Genomic DNA, 24,847 nt, shown 5'->3' on the forward strand with positions numbered 1-24,847 from the left:
AACTAATTCTCCTGAGTGTGTCATAATCTCTAGTTTTTCATATTCTGATTGGTTCAAATAAACTAAAATAGTCAGAATATCCTGAAGAACACATGTCCAGAACTTTAATCAATTTGTTTTTTATTCTGGAAAATTAGAATCTGCAGAAAATAATTCCAGCAGCCCATTGTCACCTCTGCGTATGATTCATCACTAGCTATAGGTACAAAGAACAAGTCTTTCAGTAATAAATGTTACAGAGGTGAAATCATTTAACAGGCAATGGCAAAGTCATGCATTAGAAGTGTGAAGTTTTATATTATCAGGAAGTGCATTTAATTATCACCTGCTATATTGGTAATGTCTAAAAGTTTAGGTGTTGAATCATATTTTTAAATGTGTTAATTTTGCACCTTTCGTTTCTAAGGAATATTTTATGAAGTGAAAATTCAACTAAGAATTACAGGTGCTGCATGTGAAATGAAGCAAATTTGGTTGCAATCCAGGGTTACTTTAGGTGTTAATTAGCTTTCAGTTGTCACAAACCCTCCATTTGTACTATTTTATGATAAATTACAGAGTAGACTATCAAACGAGATGAGTGTATACTTATAGTGATTGGAGTGAGGTCAGCCAAGTGGACCTTACGATATGAGTTCCCTGATTGGGGCCACTAACCTGGTCCAATCAGGGAGCCCTGGCTGACAGATATAGACAGGAATGTCACGGGTTCTGGTCACTCTGAGAGCTGGCTCTGAGCTAGCTGGGTCAGTGTCATGTACTACGTACATATAAATAAAGGTGACTTGGTGATGGGATACTGGCCTTCATGGAGTTATTTCAATATTACTGGGTAGGAACTTCCGTGCAAGCAATTAAGCGATTTTTGTGTTGAAAATAGTCGCAGTCAACTCCAGTACTCAGTTCTTAAACAATAAATTGGGCACATGAATCATGTCAGAGGTACTTGTTGGTCCTTCTACTTCTTTTAGTCATTCCTCAAAGTAAGAATAATGCATACTATGGGGTTCTACCCAAGGCATAGATCCAGCACATGGTATCTTTCAATGTTCAGTATGGCAGCTACAGCAGTTTGGGTCTGGTTGACCAGGATTCACTCCCTCTCTTCTGCCCATCATTGACAACTTGTTAATCTGCTTTCTTTTTAAATTCATTCATGTTATGTGAGCATTGCTTCCTGGGACAGCATTTATAGCCCATCTCTAGTTGCTTTTGAGAAGGTGGTGGTGAACTTCATTTTTGAACTGCTGCAGTCCATGTGCTGTAAGTAGACCACAATGCAGTTCGGGAGGGAATTCCAGGATTTTGACCCAGTGCCTCTGAAGGGATGAAAGATTTCTAAGTCAGGATGGCAAGTGTCTTGGAGGGAAACTTGCAGGGGGATGGTGTTCCCATACATCTGCTTCCCTTGTCCTTAGAAATGGAAGTGGCCGTGGGTTTCTGCAGTGTGTCTTGTCAATAGTACACACTGCTGCTACTGAGCAGAGAGAGTGGATGCTAGTAAATACAGAACCCATCTACAAGCTGTATTGTCCTGGATGCTATCAAGCTTCTTGAGTGTTGTTGTTGAATCCAGCAAATGGGAAAGACCTCCATCAGACACACGATTAATGTCTTTAACCCCTTTACTAATCAAAAATCTATCTATTTCTCTTAAATACACTCAGTGATTGGCCTCCACAACCTTTTGTGACAATGAGTTCCACAGATTCACCACCTCTGGCTGAAACATTTCCTACTCATCTCATTTCTGAAAGGTCCTCCCTTCACCCCGAGGCTGTGCCCTTGGATCCTAGTCTTTCCAACTTGTGGAAACATCTTCTCCATGTCCACTCTAGCCAGGCTTCTCAGTATTCGGTAAGTTTCAATCAGATCTTCCCTCAGCCTTCTAAATTCCATCAACTACTCACCCAGAACCCCCAACCATTCCTCGTATGACAAGCTGGCACAACCTTCACTAGATACAGGGTCCAAAACTGATTGCATTAGTCCAAGTATGGTCTGACTTATACAGTATCAGCAGTACCTTGCTGCTGTTGTATTCTAGCCTTTTCAAAATGAATGCTGACATTGCATTTACTTCCTAATTGCCAACTGAATCTGCATTTTAACCTTAAGGGAATCCTGAACTAGAAGTCCCTAGTCCCTTTATGCTTCAGATTTATGAAGACTTTCCCCATTTAGGAAATAGTCTGCACCTCTATTCTTCTGACCAAGGTGCATAACCTCACGCTTTCCCACATCGTACTCAATCTGCCACTTATTTGCCCAAGTCCTTCTGCAGCCTTCCCACTCCCCAACACTACCTGTCCCACATGCAATGAAGGCCTTAGTTCCTTTGTCCAGTTTGTTAACATATATCATGAATAGTTGTAGGGTCTTAACACAGACCACTACAGAACTCCATTATTCACTTGCTCCCTTTATCCCTACTCTTTGCCTTCTGTCAGTCAGCCAATCCTCTATCATACTTTGTCCCTAACACCATGGGCTCTTATTTAACAGCCTCCTATCTGGGAACTTGTCAATGGCCTCTTGAAAATCCAAATAGATCACCTCCACTGTCTCTCCTTGGTCTAACTTGCTCATTACATCCTCAAAGAATTCAAGCAGATTTGTCAGGCATGACCTTCCTTTGACGAAGCTGTCTAACATACACTTCCAAGTTTTCCGCAATCTATTCCTGAGTGATAGTGTCTAAAATCTGACCAATAATCAAGGTCAGACTAACCAACTTACAGTTTCCTGTCTTAAGCCTCCCTCGCTCCTTAAACAGGGGTGTCACATTAACCATTTTCAAATCCTCTGGGATCCTCCCTGACTCCAGTGTTTCCTGAAAGATCACTATCAATGCCTCCACAATGTCCTCTGCTACCGCCTTCAGAACTCTAGGGTGTCATCCATCTGGTCTGAATTATTTATTCACCTTCAGACCTTTCAGCTTTCTCAGCATCTTCGTCTTAATGATGGCCACTCCAATTGCCTTTGCTCCCTGACCCTCTTGAACTTCTGGTACGTTGTTGGTGTTTTCCACTGTGAAAACTGATGCAAAGTACCTATTCATTTCATCCGTTTTTTTCTTGGTTCCCCATTACTACTTCTCCAGCCTCCTTTTCCAAGGGTCTAATGTCCACTCTTGCCTCTTGCTAACCTTTTAGGTATTTAAAAAAAGCTCTTACAATGTTATTTTATATTACTAGCTCTACCTTACCCTTATATTTCATCTTCTCCCCCCTTATTGCTTTTTCCTTTTTCCTCTGCTGGTTTTTAAAGGATTCCCAAACCTGTGACTTCCCACTAATCTTCACCACATTATATGCTTTCTCTTTTGCTTTTCTGCTGTCCTTGACTTCCCTTGTCAGCCAAGGTTACCTCATTCTTTAGTATGATTCTTCTTCCTTGGCATGAATTTCTACTGTGCCTCCCAAATTACTTCTGAAACTCCTGCCATTGTTGCTCCACCATCTTCCCTGCTAGACTTCCCTTCTAATCAAATCTGGCCAGCTCCTTTTTTGTGTCTCTTGTTACTTTTACTTAATTGTGATACTTTACAACTGATTTAAGCTTCTCCCTCTCAAACTGCAGGGTGAACTCTGTGTAATATCGTCACTGCGCCAAGGGGTTCCTTCACCTTAAGTTCCCTAATCAAGTCTGCCTCATTACATATCACTAAATCCAGAAGTGCGTGTTCAGTCGTGGGCTCTATCACAAGCTACTCCAAAAAAAATCTCACAGACATTTCACGAATTTCTTTTCTTAGTATCCGCTGACAACTTGAGTTTCCCAGTCCACCCACACATTCAAGTCCCCCATGATGATTGTAAGAATATCTTTCACATGTGTGTTTTCATCTTCTGATTTATTTTCTGCCCTGCATCCTGACTACTGCTAGAAGGCATTAGGGAACTGGAACTGGATGAACTTCAGACTGTTCGGGAGGTGGAGGGGGTAATAGAGAAGAGTTACAGTGAGATAGTCTCACCTCAGGCACAGGAAAAATGTAGATGAGTTGCAGTCAGGGGATGGAAAGGGAACAGGCAAACAGTGCAGGGATCCCCCTGTGGCCATTCCCCTCAATAATAAATTTACCATTTTGGATACTGTTGGGAGGGGAATGACCTACCAGGAGAAAGCCACAATGGCAGGTCTCTGTCACTGAGCCTGGCTCTGTGGCTCAGAAGGGAAGAGGGGAGAATAGAAGAGCGCTAGTGGAGGAGACTCAACAATAAGAGGAATGGACAGGAGATTCTGTGGTCACGAACAGGACTGTGGAAGGTATGTTGCCTGCCAGGTGCCAGGGTCCGGGATGTGTCTGATTGAGTCTACAAGATTCTGAAGGGGGAGGGGGAGCAGCCAGGAGTCGTGGTGCACATTGGCACCAATGACATAGATAGGAAAAGGGATGAAGATCTAAAAAATGATTTCAGGGAGCTAGGTTGGAAGCTAAAAAGCAGGATGAGCAGAGTGGTAATCTCAGGATTACTATTGGTGCCATGTGCTAGTGAGGTGAGGAACAGGCAGTGAGTACAACTAAACACGTGGCTACAGGGCTGGTGCAGGAGGGAGGGCTTCAGATATAGAGTCATAGAGTCACACAGATGTACAACATGGAAACAGACCCTTCGGTCCAACTCATCCAAGCTGACCAGATATCTCAACCTAATCTAGTCCCACTTGCCAGCACCCAGTCCACATCCATTCAAACCCTTCCTATTCATATACCCAACCAGATGCCTTTTAAATGTTGCAATTGTACCAGCTTCCACCACTTCCTCTGGCAGCTCATTCCACACCACCCTCTGCATGAAAAAGTTGTCCCTTACTTCTCTTTTATATCTTTTCCCTCTCACCCTAAACCTATGCCGTCTAGTTCTGGACTCCCCCACACCAGGGAAAAAGACTTCATCTATTTATCCTATTCAATCCCTTCATGATTTTATAAACCTCCAAACGGTCATCTCTCAGCCTCCAATGCTCCAGGGAAAATAGCCCCAGCTTATTCATTCCCTCCCGATTGCTCAAATCCTCCAAAACTGGCAACATCCTTGTAAATCTTTTCTGAACCCCATCAAGTTTCATAACATCCTTCCAATAGGAAGGAGACCAGAATTGCACGCAATATTCCAAAAGTGGCACTAACCAATGTCCTGTATGGCCGCAACATGACCTCCCAAATCCTGTAGTCAATGCGCTGACCAATAAAGGAAAGCATACCAAACGCCTTCTTCACTATCCTATCTACCTGCGAGACCACTTTCAATGAGCTATGAACCTGCATTCCAAGGTCTCTGTTCATCAATATTCCCTAGTCAAATAAGGACCAATGATAAGAGCTATTTTGGTAAATGTGACAAGGACAGAAACTGATCGGAAGGATTCAAACACAGACTTCCAAGAAAGATGGGAAATAATTTATGAGACAACAATATGTTCATGGGCTTTAGAGAAGAAAAGAATGTTAGAGAAACAATATGCACTGTGGCCACAAAATAAGGTGAAGCAGTAGTTAAGGTTGAGTCGATGCCATCAGACCATAGAACCCAGTCAGATTATATAGATCATTGGAGTACCTTCTGGGGAGGGTGGGACCTGTAAATGAAGGACAGGCTGTACTTTAACTGGAGGGGCACCAATGTCTTAGGCAGGAGATTTGCTGGAGCACTTCAGGAGGGTTTAAACAAGTTTGGCAGGGACGGGAACCAGAGCTACAGATCAGAGCAGAGGGGAGTTGTTGAATGGGCAGAAACTGAATGCAGAGTGTCTGTCAAGAAGGATACATGGTTCTTAGGGCAAAGGGATGGGTTAAAGTTCGTCTGTTTCCATACAAGGAGTGTCGGGAATAAGAGTGATAAACTTAGAGCATGGATCAGTACTTGGAAACTACGAGGTTGTGGCCATTACAGAGACATGGATTTCACAGGGGGCAGCAATGGTTGCTGGATGTTCCAAGGTTTAGATCTTTTAAAAAGAACAGAGAAGTGAGGGGTAAAAGAGGAAGTGGAGTATCATTGTTAATTAGAGAGTGCTTCACAGTTGCAGAAAAGGAGGTTGTTGAGGAGGATATGTCTACTGAGTCAATATGTGTGAAAGTCAGTAACAAGAATGGAGTTGTCACTACAGACCCCCAATACCAGCAGAGAAATGGAAGAACAGATTGGACTGCAGATCTTGAAAAGGTGCTGATGTAACAGTGTTGTTGTTATGGGAGACTTCAACTTCCCCAATATTGATTAGAACCTCCTTAATGCAGATGGTCTGGATGGAGCTGATTTTGTCAGGTGGGTCCAGGAAGGATTCCTGACTCAATTTGTAGAATGGCTGAGTAGAGAAGAGGCCATATTGGATTTTGTGCTCGGCAAAGAGCCTGGCCAGCTGTCAGGTCTCTTGGTGGGAGAGTATTTCAGTGATAGTGATCATAACTGTCTCACCTATACCATAGCCATGGAGAGGGACAGTAACAGACAGTATGGGAATGTATTTAACTGGGGGAAGGGAAATTATACTGCTATTAGACAGGAGCTATGGAGTATAAATTGGGAACAACTGTTCTACAGGAAATGCACAACAGAAATGTGGAGTCTTGTCCTACTGAGACAGGCAAGGAATGGTAACATGAAGGAGCCTTGAATGACAACAAAAGAGGAGTTTCTCATCAAGAGGAAGAAGGAAGCTTACTTAAGATTGAGGAGGCAAAGATCTGATGCAGATTTAGAGGGTTACAGGGTAGCTAGGAGAGAACTCAAAAAATGGACTGAGGAGACCTAGGAGGGAGCACAAAAAAGCCTTGATGGGAAGGATTAGGGAAAATCCACAGGCATTCTACACTTATGTGAGGAATACGAGAATGATCAGAGAGAGGGTAGAGTCCATCAGGGACAGTGGAGGGAACTTCTGCCTGGAGTCTGAAGAGGTAAGGGAGGCCCTAAATGAGTTTTTGCTTCAGTATTCACTAGACACACAGAATTTGTTTCCAGTGACAACACTGTGGACCAGTTTATTAGACTTGAATAGATTGATATTAAGGAAGTGGATGTGCTGGAAATTCTGGGAAGCAACAAGATAGATAAGTTCCCAGGGCTGGACCAAATGTATCCAAGGTTACTATGGGAAGTGAGGAATGAGATTGCTTGATCCTCTATTCAAGAAAGGGAATAGGGAAATCCCTAGGTATTACAGAGCAGTCAGTCTTATGTCTATGGTAAACAAAGTACTGGAAAGGATTGTGAGAGATAGGACTTATGACTATTTGGGAAAATGTAGTTTGATTAATGATAGTCAGCATGGCTTTGTGAGAGGTAGGTAATGCCTCACACACCTTTGAGTTCTTTGAAGATTGACAAGACAAGCTGATGAAAGTCGAGCAGTGGATGTGGTGTATATGGATTTCAGTAAAGCATTTAAAGCCATAGAGTCATAGAGATGTACAGCATGGAAAAAGACCCTTCAGTCCAACTCGTCCATGCTGACCAGATATCCCAATCCAATCTAATCCCACCTGTCAGCATCCGGCCCATATCCATCCAAACCCTTCCTATTCATGTACCCAACCAGATGCCTTTTAAATATTGCAATTTCACTAACCTCTACCACTTCCTTTGGCAGCTCATTCCATGCATGTACCACCCTCTGGGTGAAATATTTGCCCTTTAGGTCTCTTTTATATCTTTCCCCTCTCACCCTAAATCTATGCCCTCTAGTTCCCACCCCAGGGAAAAAGCCTTTGTCTATTTATCCCATCCATGCCCCTCATGATTTTAAAAACCTTCTATAAGGTTACTCCTCAGTCTCTGATGCACCAGGGAAAACAGTCCTAGCCCAGTCAACCTCTCCCTATAGCTCAAATCCTCCAACCCTAGCAACATCCTTGTAAATCTTTTCTGAACCCTTTCAAGTTGCACAACATCTTTCCGGTAGAAGGAGATTAGAATTGCATGCAATATTCCAACAGTGGCCTGATCAATGTCCTGAACAGCCACAACATGACCTCCCAAATCCTGTACTCAATACTCTGACCGATAAAGGAAAGCATACCAAACGCCTTCTTCACTATCCTATCTACCTGTGACTCCACTTTCAAGGAGCTATGAACCTGCACTCCAAGGTCTCTTTGTTCAGCAACACTCCCTAGGACCTTATCATCAGGTGTATAACCCTGCTAAATTTGCTTTCCCAAAATGCAGCACCTTGTATTTGTCTAAATTAAACTCCATCTGCCACTTCTCAGCCCATTGTCCCATCTGATCAAGATCCCATTGTAATCTGAGGTAACCATCTTTGCTGTCCACTACACCTCCAATTTTGGTGTCATCTGCAAACTTACTAACTGTACCTCTTATGTTCACATCCAAGTCATTTACATAAATGATGAAAAGTAGAGGACCCAGCACCGATCCTTGTGGCACTCCACTGGTCACAGCCTCCAGTCTGAAAAACAACCCTCCACCACCACACTCTGTCTTCTACCTTTTAGCCAGTTCTGTATCCAAATGGCTAGTTCTCCTAGTATCCCTTGGGATCAAACCTTGCAAATCAGTCTCCCATGGGGACCCTTGTCGAACACTTTACTGAAGTCCATATAGATCACATCTACCACTCTGCCCTCCTCAATCCTCTTTGTTACTTCTTCAAAAAAGTTTGTGAGACATGATTTCCCACACACAAAGCCATGTTGACTATCCCTAATCAGTCCTTGCCTTTCCAAATGCATGTACATCCTGTCCCTTAGAACTCCCTCCAACAACTTGCCCACCACCGAGGTCAGGCTCACTGGTCTATAGTTCCCTGGCTTGTCCTTACCGCCCTTCTTAAACAGTGGCACCACAGTAGCCAACCTCCAGTCTTCCGGCACCTCACCTGTGATTATCGATGATACAAATATCTCAGTAAGAGGCCCAGCAATCACTTCTCTAGCTTCCCACAGAGATCTAGGGTTCTCCTGATCAGATCCTGGTGATTTATCCATTTTTATGCATTTCAAGACATCTAGCACTTCCTCCTCTGTAATATGGACATTTTTTTTAAAGATGCCACTATCTATTTCCCTACATTCTATATCTTCCATGTCCTTTTCCACAGTAAACACTGATCCAAAATACTCATTTCGTATCGCCCCTATCTCCTGCGGCTTCACACAAAGGCTGCCTTTCTGATCTTTGAGGGGCCCTATTCTCTCCCTAGTTACCCTTTTGTCCTTAATGTAGTTGTAAAAACTCTTTGGGTTCTCCTTAACTCTATTTGCCAAAGCCATGTCACGACCTCTTTTTGCCCTCCTGGTTTCTCTCTTAGATATACTTCTACTGCCTTTATACTCTTCTAAGGATTCACTCGATCTATCCTCTCTATACCTGACATATGCTTCCTTCTTTTTCTTAACCGATCCCTCAATGTCTTTAGTCATCTAGCATTCCCTACACCTACCAGCCTTCCTTTTCACCCTAACAGGAATATACTGTCTCTGGACTGTCATTATCTCATTTCCAAAGGCTTCCCATTTTCCAGCCATCCCTTTACCTGCAAACATCTGTGCCCAATCAACTTTTGAAAGTTCTTGTCTAATACCGTCAAAATTGGCCTTTCTCCAATTTAGAACGTCAACTTTTAGATCTGGTTTATCCCTTTCTGTCACTATTTTAAAACTAACAGATTATGGTCGCTGTACCCAAAGTGATCCCCCACTGATACCCCAGTCAGCTACCTTGCCTTATTTCCCAAGAGTAGGTTAAGTTTTGTACTTTCTCGAGTAGGTATATCCACATACTGACACAGAAAATGTTCTTGTTCTTGCTCAACAAATTCCTCATCATCTAAACCCTTAACACTATGGCAGTCCCAGTCGATGTTTGGAAAGTTAAAATCCCCTACCATAACCACCCTATTGTTCTTACAGATAACTGAGATGTCCTTACAAATTTGTTTCTCAATTTCCCTCTGTCTACTAGGGGGTCTATAATACAATCCTAATAAGGTGATCATCCCTTTCTTATTTCTCAGTTCCACTCAAATAACTTCCCTGGATGTATTTCTGGGAATATCCTCCCTCAGTACAGCTGTAATGCAATCCCTTATCAAAAATGCTCCCCCCCCCCACCTCCTGTATTGCCTCTCTTTCTGTCCTTCCTGTAGCATTTGTATCCTGGAACATTTTTGCTGCCAGTCTTGTCCATCCCTGAGCCATGTTTCTGTGATTGCTATGATATCCCAATCCCATGTTCTAAACATGCCCTGAGTTCATCTGCTTTCCCTGTTAGCCCCCTTGCATTGAAATAAAGACAGTTTAATGTATCAGACCTACATTGTTCTCTGCTTTGTCCCTGCCTGCCCTGACTGTTTGACTCGCTTCTTTTCTCAATTGTATCAGTCTCAGATTGATCTCTTTCCCCACACCCCCACCTTACGAGTTTAAATCCTCCCAAGCAGCTGAAGCAAATCTCCCTGCCAGTATATTAGTCTCCTTCCAATTCAGGTGCAATCTGTCTTTCTTGTACAGGTCACTTCTACTCCAGAAGAGATTCCAGTGATCCAAAAATGTGAATTCTTCTCCCATACACTAGCTGTTCAGCCACATATTCATCTGCTCTATCCTCCTATTCCTGCCCTCACTAGCTCATAACACCGGGAATATTCCAGATATTACTACTCTTGAGGACCTCCTTTTTAATTCCTGCCTAACTTTCTGTAATCTCCCTTCAGAATCTCAACCTTTCCCTTCTTATGTCATTGGTTCCAATGTGTACAATGACCTCCTGCTGGCCCCTCTCCCTCTTGAGAACATTCTGCACCTTTTCTGAGACATCCTTGATCCTGGCACCAGGGAAGTAACACACCATTCTGATTTTTCGCTGCTGGCCACAGAAACGTCTGTCTGTACCTTGGACTAGAGAGTCCCCTAACACAATCAATCTCCTGGAACCCAATGTACCCCTCATTGCATTATAGCCAGTCTCAGTACCAGAAACTTGACTATTCGTGCTACATTACCCTGAGAATCCATCACCCCCTACATTTTCCAAAACAGCACACTTGTTTGAAATGGGGTAGCTACAGAAGACTCCTGTACTACCTGCCTACCTCTCTTACTTTTCCTGGAGTTAACCAATCTATGTGACTATATCTGCGACTTCTCCCCCTGCCAATAAATGCCATCCATCACATCTCCTTGCTCTTGTAAATTCCTCATTGCCGCTAACTGTCTCTCCAACCGATCCATTCGATCTGATAGCTTTCGCAACCGACGTAATTTATTGCAGATATAATCCTCTGTAACCTATAAACTCTCCCTAAACCCCTACATCTGACAAGAAAAGCATATCACTCTACTAAAGGCCATTTTTATTTTTTTCAATCTCCAGATTCAGAAAATAGCACTGTCTTATTCCTCTACAAAACAAAGCTCCAGGTTAAATTAATACTTATGGCCTACATTTTAAGTTTAATCAAGAAACATATCTCAATATAACATATAATCAAGAAAGAACCCACTCTACTCACTGCAGCAGACTTCCTGTAAGGCTACATTTAAATTGATAAGGTTCCCCACAGTAAGCTCATTTAGAAAGTTAGGAAGTATGAGATGCAGGGAAATTTGGCTGTTTGGATAGAGAATTGGTTGGCCGAAAGGAGACTGCGAGTGGTAGTGGATGGAAAGTATTCCGCCTGGAGGTTGGTGAGCAGTGGTGTCCCCCAGGGATCTGTTCTTTGGCCTCTGCTCTTTGTAGTTTTTATAAATGGCTTGGATGAAGAAGTGGAAGGATGGGTTAGTAAGTTTACCAATGACACAAAGGATAGTGTTGTTGAGATAGTGTCAAGGGCTGTTGCAGACTACAACAAGACATTGACAGGATGCAGAGCTGGCCTAAGATGTGGCAGATGGAGTTTAATCTGGATTAATGTGAAGTAATTCATTTTGGAAGGTTGAATTTGAATGCTGAATACAGGGTTAAAGACAGGATTCTTGGCACTGTGGAGGAACAACGGGATCTTGGTGTCCACGTACATAGATCCCTCAAAGTTACCACCCAAGTTGATAGGATTGTTAAGAAGGCGTATGATGTTTTGGCTTTCATGAACAGGGGGATTGAGTTTAAGAGCCACGAGGTTTTGCTGATTCTCTATAAAACCCTGGTTAGACCACACTTGGAATATTGTTCAGTTCTGGTCTCCTCATTATAGGAAGGACATAGATGCTTTACAGAGGGTGCAGAGGAGATTTACCAGGATGCTGCCTGGATTGGAGGGGCTTATCTTATGAAGAGAGGTTGAGTAAGCTAAGGCATTTCACACTGGAGAGAAGAAGGAAGAGAGGTGACTTAATAGAGGTGTACACTGTAATGAGAGGCTTAGATAGAGTAGATAGCCAGAGACTTTTCCCCAGGGCAGAAATGGCTGTCATCAGGTGTGAAAATTTTAAGGTGATTGGAGGAAGGTTTAAGGGAGATGTCAGAGGTAGGTTCTTTACACAGAGAATGGTGGGTGCGTGGAATGCACTGCCAGCAGTGATAGTAGACTCAGATATTAGGGACATTTAAGTGACTGCTGGACAAGCACATGGACGGCAGTGAATTGAGGGGTGTGTAGGTTAGGTTGATCTTAAATTGAGATAAGTGCTCGGCACAACATTGTGGGCCGAAGGGCCTGTATTGTGCTGCTCTGTTCTATGTTCTATGTTCTAAGGCCTGTACACAACTCCCATCAGGGTCTATTTTTACTTTGTTGTTTCTCAACTCTACCCACAGAATCTACACCTTCCAACTCTATACCACTTCCTGCTATCAATTTAATTTAATTACTTACTAACACTTACATACACTGCATCCATTTAAGTACAACAGTCGTGCATTAACTTGTCCCCCCCCTCTCATAGTTGTCCCCTTAACTGCTATGCCTCAAGTTAGATTCCTGACCTTTTCCACATTCTGTCCTATCACTTATTCTGGAAATTTTAATGATTTCTGCTGAGCTCGCTCCTCCTTTAAAATTTTCCCCTAATTTTCTATGCAACTGAACTCACCCCAGCTATTTAGTTTAAAGCCCTATCAAAAGCCAAAGTTTTGTGATTCGCTGGAACTCTGGTCCCAGAATGATTCACTTGGAGCCCATCCCATTGGAACAGCTCCCTCCTTCCCCAATGTCCTATGAACCCAAACCTGTTTCTCCCACACACAATCTTTGAGCCATGCATTTATTCTTTAATCTTGTTGACCCTGCACCAATTTACTTGTGGCAAAGATAGTAATCAAGAGATTATGACATTTTTGGTTCTGCTTTTTAATTCAGGCCCTAGTTGGTCATGTTCCTTCAGCAGAATCTCCTTCCACTTTCTACCCACATCATTGGTACTTACATGGAGCATTTTAAATGGATCTTCCCCCTCCCATTCAAAGATCCTTTGCAGCCCAGATGAGATATCCTGAACCTGGGCACCAAGGAGGCAACTGGGACTATTGATCCTGGCCACTGAGAACAGTGTCTGTTTGCCTGACTATATTATCCTGATCATAGCTACACTTCTCTTCTCTTCCTCCTGTTGGAAGTCTCCCTGCACCATGGTGCTTTGGTTACTTTGCTCCTCCTCCCAATAGCCCCACACTCATCCGCACAGGGAGCACGCATCTTAAACCTGTTAGAAAAGCTCAAGGGCTGAGGTTCCTTCAGCATTACCTCCTGGGTCCCTCTACCTGCCTCATTCATAGCTATACCTTCTGACCCTAAACATTGATCAAATTTTAGGCGGTTAATCTGAGGAGTGTGACTGCCTTCGGAAAATTATCGTCCAGGTAACTCTCCCCATCGTGATGCATTGCAGCGTTTGTAGCTCAGACTCCAACTCATTAACTCTGAGCCGGAGTTCCTCAACCAACCAACACTTGCTACAGATGTAATCACTATGAACCACAGCTCCCTTATCATGCAGTTACAGCACATCGCCTGGCTTGACATCTCTCCTTTAACTTACAGTTCGTTCTGCTTCAACCTGCATTTCGTTAATGCAAATTCATGATTCCATTTGCTTTCCCTGGTACCCGTTGAACTTGGATGCTAGCTTTTTGTGATTCATAGATGAAGACTCCTAAATCCCTCTGTTCTGTAGCTTTCTGCAGTCTTTTTCAATTTAAATCAGATTCAGCTTTTCTATTCTTTATGCTAATCTCACATTTCCCCATATTATATCCCATCTGCTAAGTTTTTGTCCACTCAATTAACCTGTACATATCCTTCTGCAGACTCTTTTTGTGTCATCCTCATTGCTTCCCTTCCCATTTATTTTTGTGTCATCTGCAAACCAAGCTATTGTAAGTAATTATATCTCCGGCACTGATCCTTGTGGCACACCATTAGTTACAGATTGTTTCCTGAAATGGCCCCCTTGTCCCAACTCTCTGTCTTGTACTAGTTAGCCAATCCTCTATTCATGTTAATGTATTACCTCCAATAATTATTTTGTTAAGGAGAAAGTGAGGACTGCAGATGCTGGAGATCAGAGTGGAGAGTGCGGTGCTGGAAAAGCACAGCAGGTCAGGCAGCATCAGAGGACCAGAGGAATCGACGTTTTGGGCATAAGCCACCCACATTCCTGGTGAAGAGCTTATGCACGAAATGTCAATTTTCCTGAACTTTAGATATTGCCTGATCTGCTGTGCTTTTCCAGTGCCACACATTTCAAAACTTATTTTATTAAGTAGCCTAAATTTTATCAAGTGCATTCTTAAAATCTAAATATATTACATCCACTGCTTACCCTTGAAATATTCTGCTTGTTAGCTCCTTAAAGAATTCTAGTAAATTTGTCAGGCATTATTTTCCCTTCATGAAGCCTTGCTGTCTCTGCTTGATATATTATGTGTTTCCATTTGCTCCACTATTACATCCTTTAGAATAGATTCTAACAGAACTTAAGCTAACTGGCCTATAGTTATCTTTCTTTGTCTCTTTCCATTTCCAAATAAAAGTGTAATATTGGCAGTTTTCCAATTATCTGGGACTTCTCTAGAATTTAAGGGTTCCTAGACGTTTATCTCCAGTGCATTCATCATCTTTTCAGCTATTTCTTTTAGTATCCTAGGATACAGCTTATTAGGTCCAGGGGACTTATTGATCTTTCATCCATTAATTTCCCCTGCTAGTGCTAGTTATCGTATTTAATTCATTTTCCCCCTTGAATATTTAGTCATTTTGGGATGCTAGTAGTTTCTTCTACCATGAAGACTGTTGCAAAGTATTTATTCCATTTTTCTGCCATTTCCTGGCTCATCATTATTATTCCCTTAGCCGCATTCTCTAAGTCTATGCTCACTTTGACTTCTCTCTTCCTTTTTCTATATTTCAATAAGTTTTTCCAGTTCATCGTGATATTGCTTGCAAGTTTACCCTCAAAGGTTATCCCACGTTAAAACTTCTTTGGGCGTCTTTTGTTGATTTTCAGAACTTTCCCAATCTCTGGTTTACCACTAATCTTTGCCACATTACATTTTGTTTTCAATTTGCTGCAATCCTCAATTTCCTTGATTAACCATGGTTGGCTTATTCCCATCCTAGAATCCTTCTTCCTCATTTGTTGTGAGCCAAGAGGAATAAACTGCCAGAGGAAATGGTGGAGGCTGGTACAATTATGTCATCTAAAAGGCATCTGGATGGTTACATAAACAGTAAGGGTTTAGTGGGATATGGGCCAAATACTGGCAAACGGGACATATCTGGTCAGCATGGACAAGGTGGACCGAAGGGTTTGTTTCTGTACTGTACATCTCTATAACTATAAGAATTATTTTCTTAGAAGTCTGTCATTGATCTTCAATCACTTTTGCTGCTAACTCCCTTTGCCAGTTGACGTCAGCCGGCTGTGCCCTCATTCTTTGTAATTACCAATATTTAAGTTTAGCACAGTTGTTTCTGACCTCAGTTCTTCCATTTCAAAATGAAGACTAAATACTAGTGTGTTATGGTCACTGCTTCTGAAGCCCTTATTAAACCTAACTCATTGCACATCATGAGATCCAAAATAGCTTGAAATCTGGTTGGATTCATACCGTATTGCTCTAGGAAACTGTCCTGAATACATGCTGTGAACTCTTCCTCATGGCCTCCTCTGTCAATCTGACGATATGCAGATGTGGTTTTATCAACCCCCGTATAATTTCAGAAAGACGTCCTTGCTTTTGTACACAAATCCTCTTGCAATGAAGGCCAACTAGCTTCACTGTCTGCTGCTCCATATAGACTGCAGTGATTCAAGAAAGCAGCTCACTACCACAATCTCCAGGGCAATTAGCAAGGGACAATAAATGTTGCCCCAACCAATGACACCTTCATTCCATGAATTAAAAAATATTAAGGGATAAGGAGTTAAAAGTGCATGTATGGAGTTAATAAACACATCAGCTATGACTTAATTGAATGATAGAACGGGCTGACAAGGCTGAAAAACCTTCTGTGTGTAGAAACACAACTGACTGGTTTGATCTCAGTGCCATGATATGGTTCAGGTATATCCAGCACATTTCTGTGCTGTGTTCCTCTGCTGGCTCACTGCACTGTCTATCAGTCAAGCTGATTGTCTCATCCCTCAGTGCTGTAATATCCATCTCTGTTCAATTCCCCTTACTGCTATGTCACTTGCTGATGAACAGGCACCACGTTTTTATGCTTCTTACACTTTTAAAGTTAAATATGAATAATTTTGGAAATGAAATATTGCTGTTCAACAATGGAAAATGTGAATGTTGTATTGGAAATCCTAGCATATCTGCCCACTCTCTGGAAGGACTTTCAAAGTGTATGAAGATACTCCCACCTTCTTTCCTCTTTCGTCACTGACACAATAACAACTATCGTTCAATGCAAATTCCCAAATTGAGCTGCCAAGGAATGTACTTCCAAAATTTACGCTTCAGAAAATGACCAAACTGTTGTTTGACATCTGACAAGGACATGGAAATACTGAGAAGAAATACACCAGAAACAGCTTTCATCCAGTTCAATTTCCAACTTGTATTCCAAATGCCTGGATTACTGGCCAGTTCATGCCAGGTGAGTCCTCGGACTCAGTTCAATTTATAGTGTTTTGTCTCATTTCAGAGAGCATTAGACTAATTTACCTTAGTCTTCAGGAAAAAGGAATACACTGCTATGTTCCTGCTTTTAGTGGGTTTTGCCGAATGCATTGATTTTAGTGAGTTCTGCTAGATTCACTGATTTCAGTTGCTATTATGAGATTCACTGACTTCAGTTGGTGCTGTGGGATTCATTGACTTCAGTGAGTGCTGCTTTGCTGACTTTATCAGTGCGTGATGTATGATATCACATAAAAATAAAAACAAACTCAAGTTATGATTTCATACAAGAGAATGAAATTGACCAAACCACAAGGAACAATAGGTAAAAGTGGACAAGATAGGTGAGAGCAGAAAACTATTAGAATTAAATTAAAGTGGATCCCTGATTATAGAGCAGGCAAATTGGAATAGCTATTGAAACAGAATATATAAAATGGCTGAAGATGCTAATACATAGCTTGAGGATTTTGATGAGAATGATGATGTATGAAAGTGTTGATGGTAGTTGGCCAGGATTGATGATAAATGGGCAGGGTTGAAGATGGGTGTGTAGGATTGATTATGCATGGGCTGAGGAATTTAGCCAGAATAAAAGATAACAGATGAGCAGAACTGATTATAGATAAGCAGGGTAGATAATAGATGATAAATGAGAAAGGTTGATGATAGATGAGTAGGATAGATAGTAAATGGCAAGGTTGATGATAGGTGATAAATAAGAAGAGTTGATGATAGTTGAGTAGAGTGGATGATGGATGAGTAGGATTAATGATAAGTGGACAGTTAGTGAAAGATGATAGATAAGCAGAATTGATTATATCAGATAGATGTGCAGGGTGTATAACATCGAGTTTGATGATACATGAGCATCTACTGAGAAGAGATGGGTTTGATGGATTTGTTGTTCTTTGCTAGTTTCAAAACTTGCCCTGTTCATAACACTGGTATGTTTATTCAGCTCTGTGTGCATACGAAAGCCACAGATTTATCATGATTAATTGTTCCAGTTAATTATTAATCTCTGTTATTGTCTACTAGAAAAATTAATCCATTAATTGTTGACATGCATGCAGCACTTCTAATGGCTCATTACACACAAACAGGAAAGAGCTAACCTTGCATCTCTAAAACATGAACTCAAGGCAAGTATAAACTTGGAGGGAGAGAAACGTTTTCTCTGCGTTAAGATACTGCATGGAATTTCACCCTTAGGGCTACATGTCTACCTGGTGTGGTTTCTGCTGTTGAGGAAGAGAAATCATGTAAGATTGCAGCATTAAAGGTACTTTGCTTCTGTACATAGAGTTCACAGACCTTCAAAGGCAAAAATTCTTTTATAGCTCAACAGTAAGTATTGATATCTATTTGTATGGAAAGGCCCCTAACCTCAGCAGCAAATTTAATGATGATGGTGACCTTGGGTGTCTCAAGACTTTCCATGAGGTGGATCTGGGAGCACTGGTAAGGAAGCAATCAGGAGGACAGTGGGCTTATTCGCCAATGTAACAGGAATGTCACTCCAGTAGGACAGCATAGGTGACAGCTGTAGGCTACAATAAAACCATTTTCTTACCATTCCCTTCCCCAATTTAGGAAAGGATTGGAGAGAAAAATGGTTGCATTAAACTGACCATTCACATAGACATCAAGCACCAGCAACCTATGTGACAATGGGCATCACCATTATGTCCATTCATTGGCTCTCCCACATAAACTCCATTCAATTAAATTTGGGTACCGTCTCACAGTACCCAAAGATTCCTTCATTGTACCAAAGACAGATTTTCTCTGCAGCTTCTGAACTAGGCCATCTGAATTAGGCCAGAAGCCCACATTATGTGAGAAAACATTACATTAGCAAGTTTTGAAAAGATTTGTAGCTTAGGTTGAGGTTCTGGATGAAGTTTTGCTTGCTGAGCTGGAACATTCATTTTCAGGCATTTCATCACCATACTAGGGAACATCTTCAGTGAGACTCTGGACTAAGCACTGCTGGTGTTTCCTGCTTTCTATTCATATGCTTGGGGCTCCTTGGGTTGGTGATGTCATTTCCTGTGGTGACGTCATTTCCTATGGTGATGCCATTTCTTGTTCTTTTTCTCAGGGGGTGGTAAATGGGGTCCAAGTCAATGTGTTTGTTGATACAGTTCCGATTGGAATGCCGTGCTTCTAGGAATCCTTGTGCGTGTCTCTTTTTGGCTTGTCCTAGGATGGATGCGTTGTCTCAGTCAAAGTGGTGTCCATCCTTATCTGTATGTAAGGATACTAGTGAGAGAGAGTCATGTCATTTTGTGGCTAGTTGATGTTCATGCATTCTGGTGGCTAGTTTTCTGCCTGTTTGTCCAGGCAGAAACCTCCCCTTAACATTCCACTAGCCAAAAGAATAGCAGAGCAAAATGGCTGCAGAATGCTTAGATAAATGATTTAATGATGCCCACAACAGACTCCGTAAATACAACCAGGACATTTTCCATCAAAAATATTTACTCACTCATGCAACAGACCACGAATGGACACAGTACAACAAGCCATAGATATTAGATATTAGACAGTGACAAACACAGAAAATGAAAAAACTAGACCAGCAGAAAAGAACGAGACAAACTTGGACAAAATAACAACACTGACAACACAAAAGCGTGGATAAAAAAGCTCATCTGACTGACCCCCTAATCGACACTGAAAAAGCCATCTTAGTAAGAGGATTAAATTTCAACTTCCAGGATGCGGACAAGAAAGGTTTCTTAGCAGCATTAGTAACAACTTATGAAGACAACCAACTTATAGAAGAAACTCAGCAAACTATCAGACAGGTAGTTGCACTAACATTAAGCAGGAAAAAGGAAGGAAACACAAGAAAGCACTAGAAAGACTAAAAAAAACATTGTTATCCTACCTGCAGACAAAGGACGCTTGACAGTCATTTTAAATCAAAGAGACTACATTGGAGAAGCAAATGCACAACTAGAGAACTGAATCACAGCTCTACTCAAAAGACTTCAGAATTCTGGAGAAATAAATAAGACTGACTTCCAAAAAATGAAACCAGATGGATCCAATACACCACGCTGCTATGGATTACCCAAAATCCATAAACCAGGAGCCCCCCTCATACCCATAGTCTCGCTACCTAGAACACCAACTTACAGATTGGTCAAAGAGCTACAACAAAGACTAAAACACTTAGTAGAAGACTCACACCACTCCATCCACTCCACCCAAGAATTCCTGAAGACCATCAAAGACACCAAGATAGAAGAGGATGAATGAATGGTCTCTTTTGATGTAACAGCCCTGTTCACATCAATCAACATCAACCTAGCCAAAGAAACACTGACTACACTTTGAGAAAACCCAAAGACACATACTCCAAACACCATCAACTTCATCAGCAAGGAGAGTATCGTCAAGCTAGTGGACCTATGCCTTACCATCCACTTCACCTTCAACAACAAAACCTACAGACAAATCAACAGAACAACCATGGGATCTCCAATACCAGGATTCTTAGCAGCAACAGTAATGCAGAGACTTGAACAGACAGCTCTGCCAACCATCCAACCCAAACTCTGGGTCTGCTATGTGGATGACACCTTTGTCATCACTAAATGAAACAAATTAGAGGAAACCTTCAAAACCACCAATAATACCCTTACTGGCATAAAATTCACTAAAGAGGAGGAAAACAACACAAAAACTATAATTCCTAGATATCACAGTAGAGCGAACAGCCAATGGGGAACTTCAAACCAGTGCCTACAGGAAAACAACACATACAGACCAAATATTGAACTACAGAAGCAATCATTGCAACACCAACAAACGAAGCTGCATTAGGACATTATTTCAACAAGCCACGAAACACTGCAGCACAGAGGAACTACACAGAGCAGAGGAAAATCACCTATACAGTGTATTAAAAAGAATGGGTACCCAATGAACACAGTCTGTTGATTTCTCGGCAACAAACCCAAACAAGCAGACAAAACACGTCCAGAAACCCTAGCCACTCTCCCTTACATCAAAGACATCTCAGAAATGACTGCCAGACTACTCAGACCCCCTGGCATGATGGTAGCCCACAAACCCACCAATACACTAAAACAGCAGCTAATGAACTTGAAAGACCTTATACAGACAATGAGCAAAACTAATGTCATTCACAAAGTACCGTGCAAGAACTGGAACAAACACTACATTTGACAACAGGCATAACGCTAGCCACCAGAATACTTGAACATCAACTAGCCACAAAATGACATGACCCTCTCTCACTAGTATCCTTACATACAGATAAGGATGGACACCACTTTGACTGGGACAACACATCCATCCTAGGACAAGCCAAACAGAGACACACATGAGAATTCCTAGAAGCACAGCATTCCAATTGGAACTGTATCAACAAACACATTGACTTGGACCCCATTTATCACCCCCTGAGAAAAAGAACAAGAAATAGCATCACCATAGGAAATGATGTCACCACAGGAAATGACATCACCAACCCAAGGGGCCCCAAACATATAAATAGAAAGCAGGAAACACCAGCAGTGCTTCGTCCAGAGTCTCATTAAAGATGTTACCTAGTATGGTGATGAAACGCCTGAAAACAAACCTTCCAGCTCAGCGAGCAAACCTGCTTCCAAAAAATTATGTTTTCAGTTGTCCCTGGATCAAAGGGTAGTCTTGCATCAAAATGAGTTTAGGGTTGAGCTGTCAAAGCTAGAGGAACAATCAGAGGAGGCCAATCAGGAATGTTTTGACATACTATGATAGACTTAGATAAGGGAGACCTCTCTTTCCAACCTTATTTTGAAAGGATTGAGTTTTGCAGACTGGCCACTACTCTGGGAAGTCGAAAAGTGTGGTGTTGGAAAAGCACAGCAGGTCAGGCAGCATCCGATGAGCAGAAGAGTCGATGTTTCTGGCTTAACCTCTTCATCAGGAATGTCATACTGAATGTCTCTGACTCTCCAGCATCTGCAGTCCTCACTTTCCCCACCACTCTCGGAAGAGTTGGTAGAGCATTTTTACTGGGCAACCAAGCAACAGTCTGTGTTCAGGGCAGCAGCAAGGGGCAGTATTGAAACTGCTGACCATGCTGGCCCCTATAGCCTGATGCTAAGGAACTAAACTGACCCCCTGTGGAGACATGGAAATCGATTGGAAAATCTCAGTTGGTCCCTGTTAATAAGAATCTTTGATTTGTGATTTTTCCTGTTTGGCAAATTTGTGTTGCATCTGTGTTTATTTTTCTTCAGTGCATGCCCATTCTAAAGACTCAACCTCAATTTTTGAACTTTACTCAGCTAAAATATCTTTCAGCAATGTTTCCCAATTAATTACTCACTTCTTTGAGGCTGGCATGGGTCCTTTAAAATTACATAAATGTGACACTGGCATGAAGCATAGTTGGCATATAGCTTGCTTGTATCATCTTCTCGTTTTAACTAGGTGTTGAACATATAAAAGAATCATGGAAACTAAAACTATTGGACTCATCAATTCTGAATACATGCACCAAACATCCACCCTCTAATGACATGATCTTCTGGAGGTGTGCAAAAATTCCCCACCACTTGTGATGAAGGATTATAATTAGTCAATTCTAGCTGCTTGTGAACTCCTCGGCAGTTATGGCAGAAGTGCCTGACTTCCTTCTGAATTTTGTTAAGGGATATTTTATCTCTGTCAAACTGTATGGCTGCTCAGCACCAAGTTAAGGCAGTTCAGGAATCTTGAAAAACTAGCCTCCAAGTTCAGCAGGTAATGGGGAAGGCAGATGGACTGTTGACCTCTATTGGGAATAAAGGGAATGAAGTGTAAAACTGGGGAGGTCCTGCCAAATTATCCAAGGCACTAGTCAGACCAAACCTGGAATGGTGTGAAATGTTTTGGTCCCCCTACCTAAAGAAAGATATACTGTTATTGGAAGCAATTTGGAGAAGACTGACCAGGTCAATACTCTGCATGGAGGGATTTTCTTAGGAGGAGAGTTTGAGTATGTTGGGTTGTCATTCATTAGACTTTAGAAGACTGGGAGGTAATCTTACCGAAACATTAAGATTCTCATAGGGTTTGAAGGAGTCAGCAAAGAGAGGATGTTTACCGTTGTGAAGAGTTTAGGAGCAGAGGGCACAATGTCAGAATAAAGATCACGCATTTAAGACAGAGGTTCTCTTTCTCAAATGATTGCAGATCTGTGCAATCCTTTACAACAAAGGGCCACTGAGACTGGGTCATTAAAGATTTTCACGGCTGAGATAGTTTTTTTAATCGTAAGGAATTATGGGGGTTAAACGGGAAAGTGGAGTCCAGGATTATCAGATCAGAAGGGATTGATCTCAATGAATGGTAGAGCAGACTCGATGGGCCGAATAGCCTACTTCTGCTCCGACGTCTTACGGTCCACTGCAGCACTTCAACTGACAGCAGGGTGCAATTACAGCATGGCCAGTTTAACATGGGAATTTCCATTCTAAATGCAGACAGAGGAAATCCTCATGGGCAAGGTGCATCTGAGGAGAGATCTCTCGCATCCCCTTTGTTGCACTTTAGAGCGATTACGTGAGCACCTTTGAAGTTAATAAGCATGCAGTATATGGTGCTGGTCACTATAAGCCACACAGACATAAACACTGGTTTACGCCGTTGGCTGACGTCCTGGTGTGGGGTTTGGGGAGCAGCGTTTTCGACAGTTGCGGTTGGGAATCGGTGGGCTCAAGAGTCGGCACACACTGATCTCGTTCTCTTTCACCTTCGCGGGGTTCAGAGATGGGAGCAACGGAGTGGGGGTCGGTGCCGGCTCACGAATGACGAGAGCACTGCCTCCTCTATTGTTCCAAACAACGGCTGATCCGATCCAGTTCCCAACCCCGTCTGCACTGTCCCGGCTTCACTGGAGGTAACTCCAGCATCCCTCCCTGAGCACAGCCTTTCAGGATTCCCTTGTCTCAAGAGCGGGCGACAATTGTTAGCCTGTCAGTTTCTTGGGTCCTCCACCTGCAAATAAATATTTGTTAATTTCACAGCCTGGGGGAGGCTTCAATTTCAGTGTGAAATTAACAAGCTATCTGGGCGCTGGGATCTCCCTGCTGGGGGGAGGTTCCACAGCGATTGATGACAATGTGCCCTGGTGCTGGTGCCTGTGTCTGTCCTACCTGCGGGCTCAGCTGCACCATCCTGCACAGCTTCTCCTCATCCTCCAACACATCCCTGAGCTGCCGGGTGCTGAGGATGCCGAAGCGGTCCCGGGACATGCTGCCGCCGCTGCTCCCCCACCCCCCCGGGAAGGCGAGAGGGACCGGCGCGGGCGCTAGTGGAGCCGGACCATGCGAGACACGGTCTAACCAGCGAACAGGGGCGGAGTGTGTGTGTGTGTGTGTGTGTGTGCGGGCAGGGGCGGGTCAGAGAGCTCCATACAGCCGCCAGGAGGGGCTGCAGCCCGGAACGGGGAGCTATTGACACATTCAAGCCATAAGAACAAGTCAAAGAAGCAACAACCACTGAAACAGAGAGAGCCAGCCAGCAGCAACACATTCGTCTTTATTATCTTTGACAGGTTACACGTCCCAAGCCGCAGAATCCCAATCTCCAGCCACACTCAGGAAGACTTGCATTTATAAAGCGCCTTTCGCAGGCTACCCCAAAACATGTGACGTCCAACCACAGACTTTGAAATGTGACTTTCCTTAACTACCGCAAATCTGGCTTTTTTCTAATTAAGAGAACGATTTACAAGAGAGCAGCTTTTTAAAAATAAAAATTCTAATCACCAGAGTTAAAGTATAATGATT

At 42.5% G+C, this 24,847-nt stretch overlaps 1 protein-coding gene across 2 annotated transcripts in view; it reads right to left on the minus strand.

Annotated features, from left to right (window-relative positions):
• vps37d (VPS37D subunit of ESCRT-I) overlaps positions 1-24,847 on the minus strand; it is a 69,246-nt gene that overhangs the window by 35,534 nt on the left and 8,865 nt on the right. The window contains exon 1 of one of the 2 annotated variants that reach the window (XM_072589460.1): positions 24,212-24,403. The exons of the other annotated variant lie outside the window; for it this stretch is intronic. Coding sequence (XP_072445561.1) covers positions 24,212-24,310 — 99 coding nt within the window. The 5' untranslated portion in view covers positions 24,311-24,403. Of the gene's footprint in view, positions 1-24,211; positions 24,404-24,847 lie in introns of those variants that run through there. 2 annotated transcript variants of the gene reach the window in all.

The sequence above is a fragment of the Chiloscyllium punctatum genome, chromosome 19 (genome assembly GCF_047496795.1).
Source record: "Chiloscyllium punctatum isolate Juve2018m chromosome 19, sChiPun1.3, whole genome shotgun sequence".
Taxonomy (NCBI): Eukaryota; Metazoa; Chordata; class Chondrichthyes; order Orectolobiformes; family Hemiscylliidae; genus Chiloscyllium; species Chiloscyllium punctatum.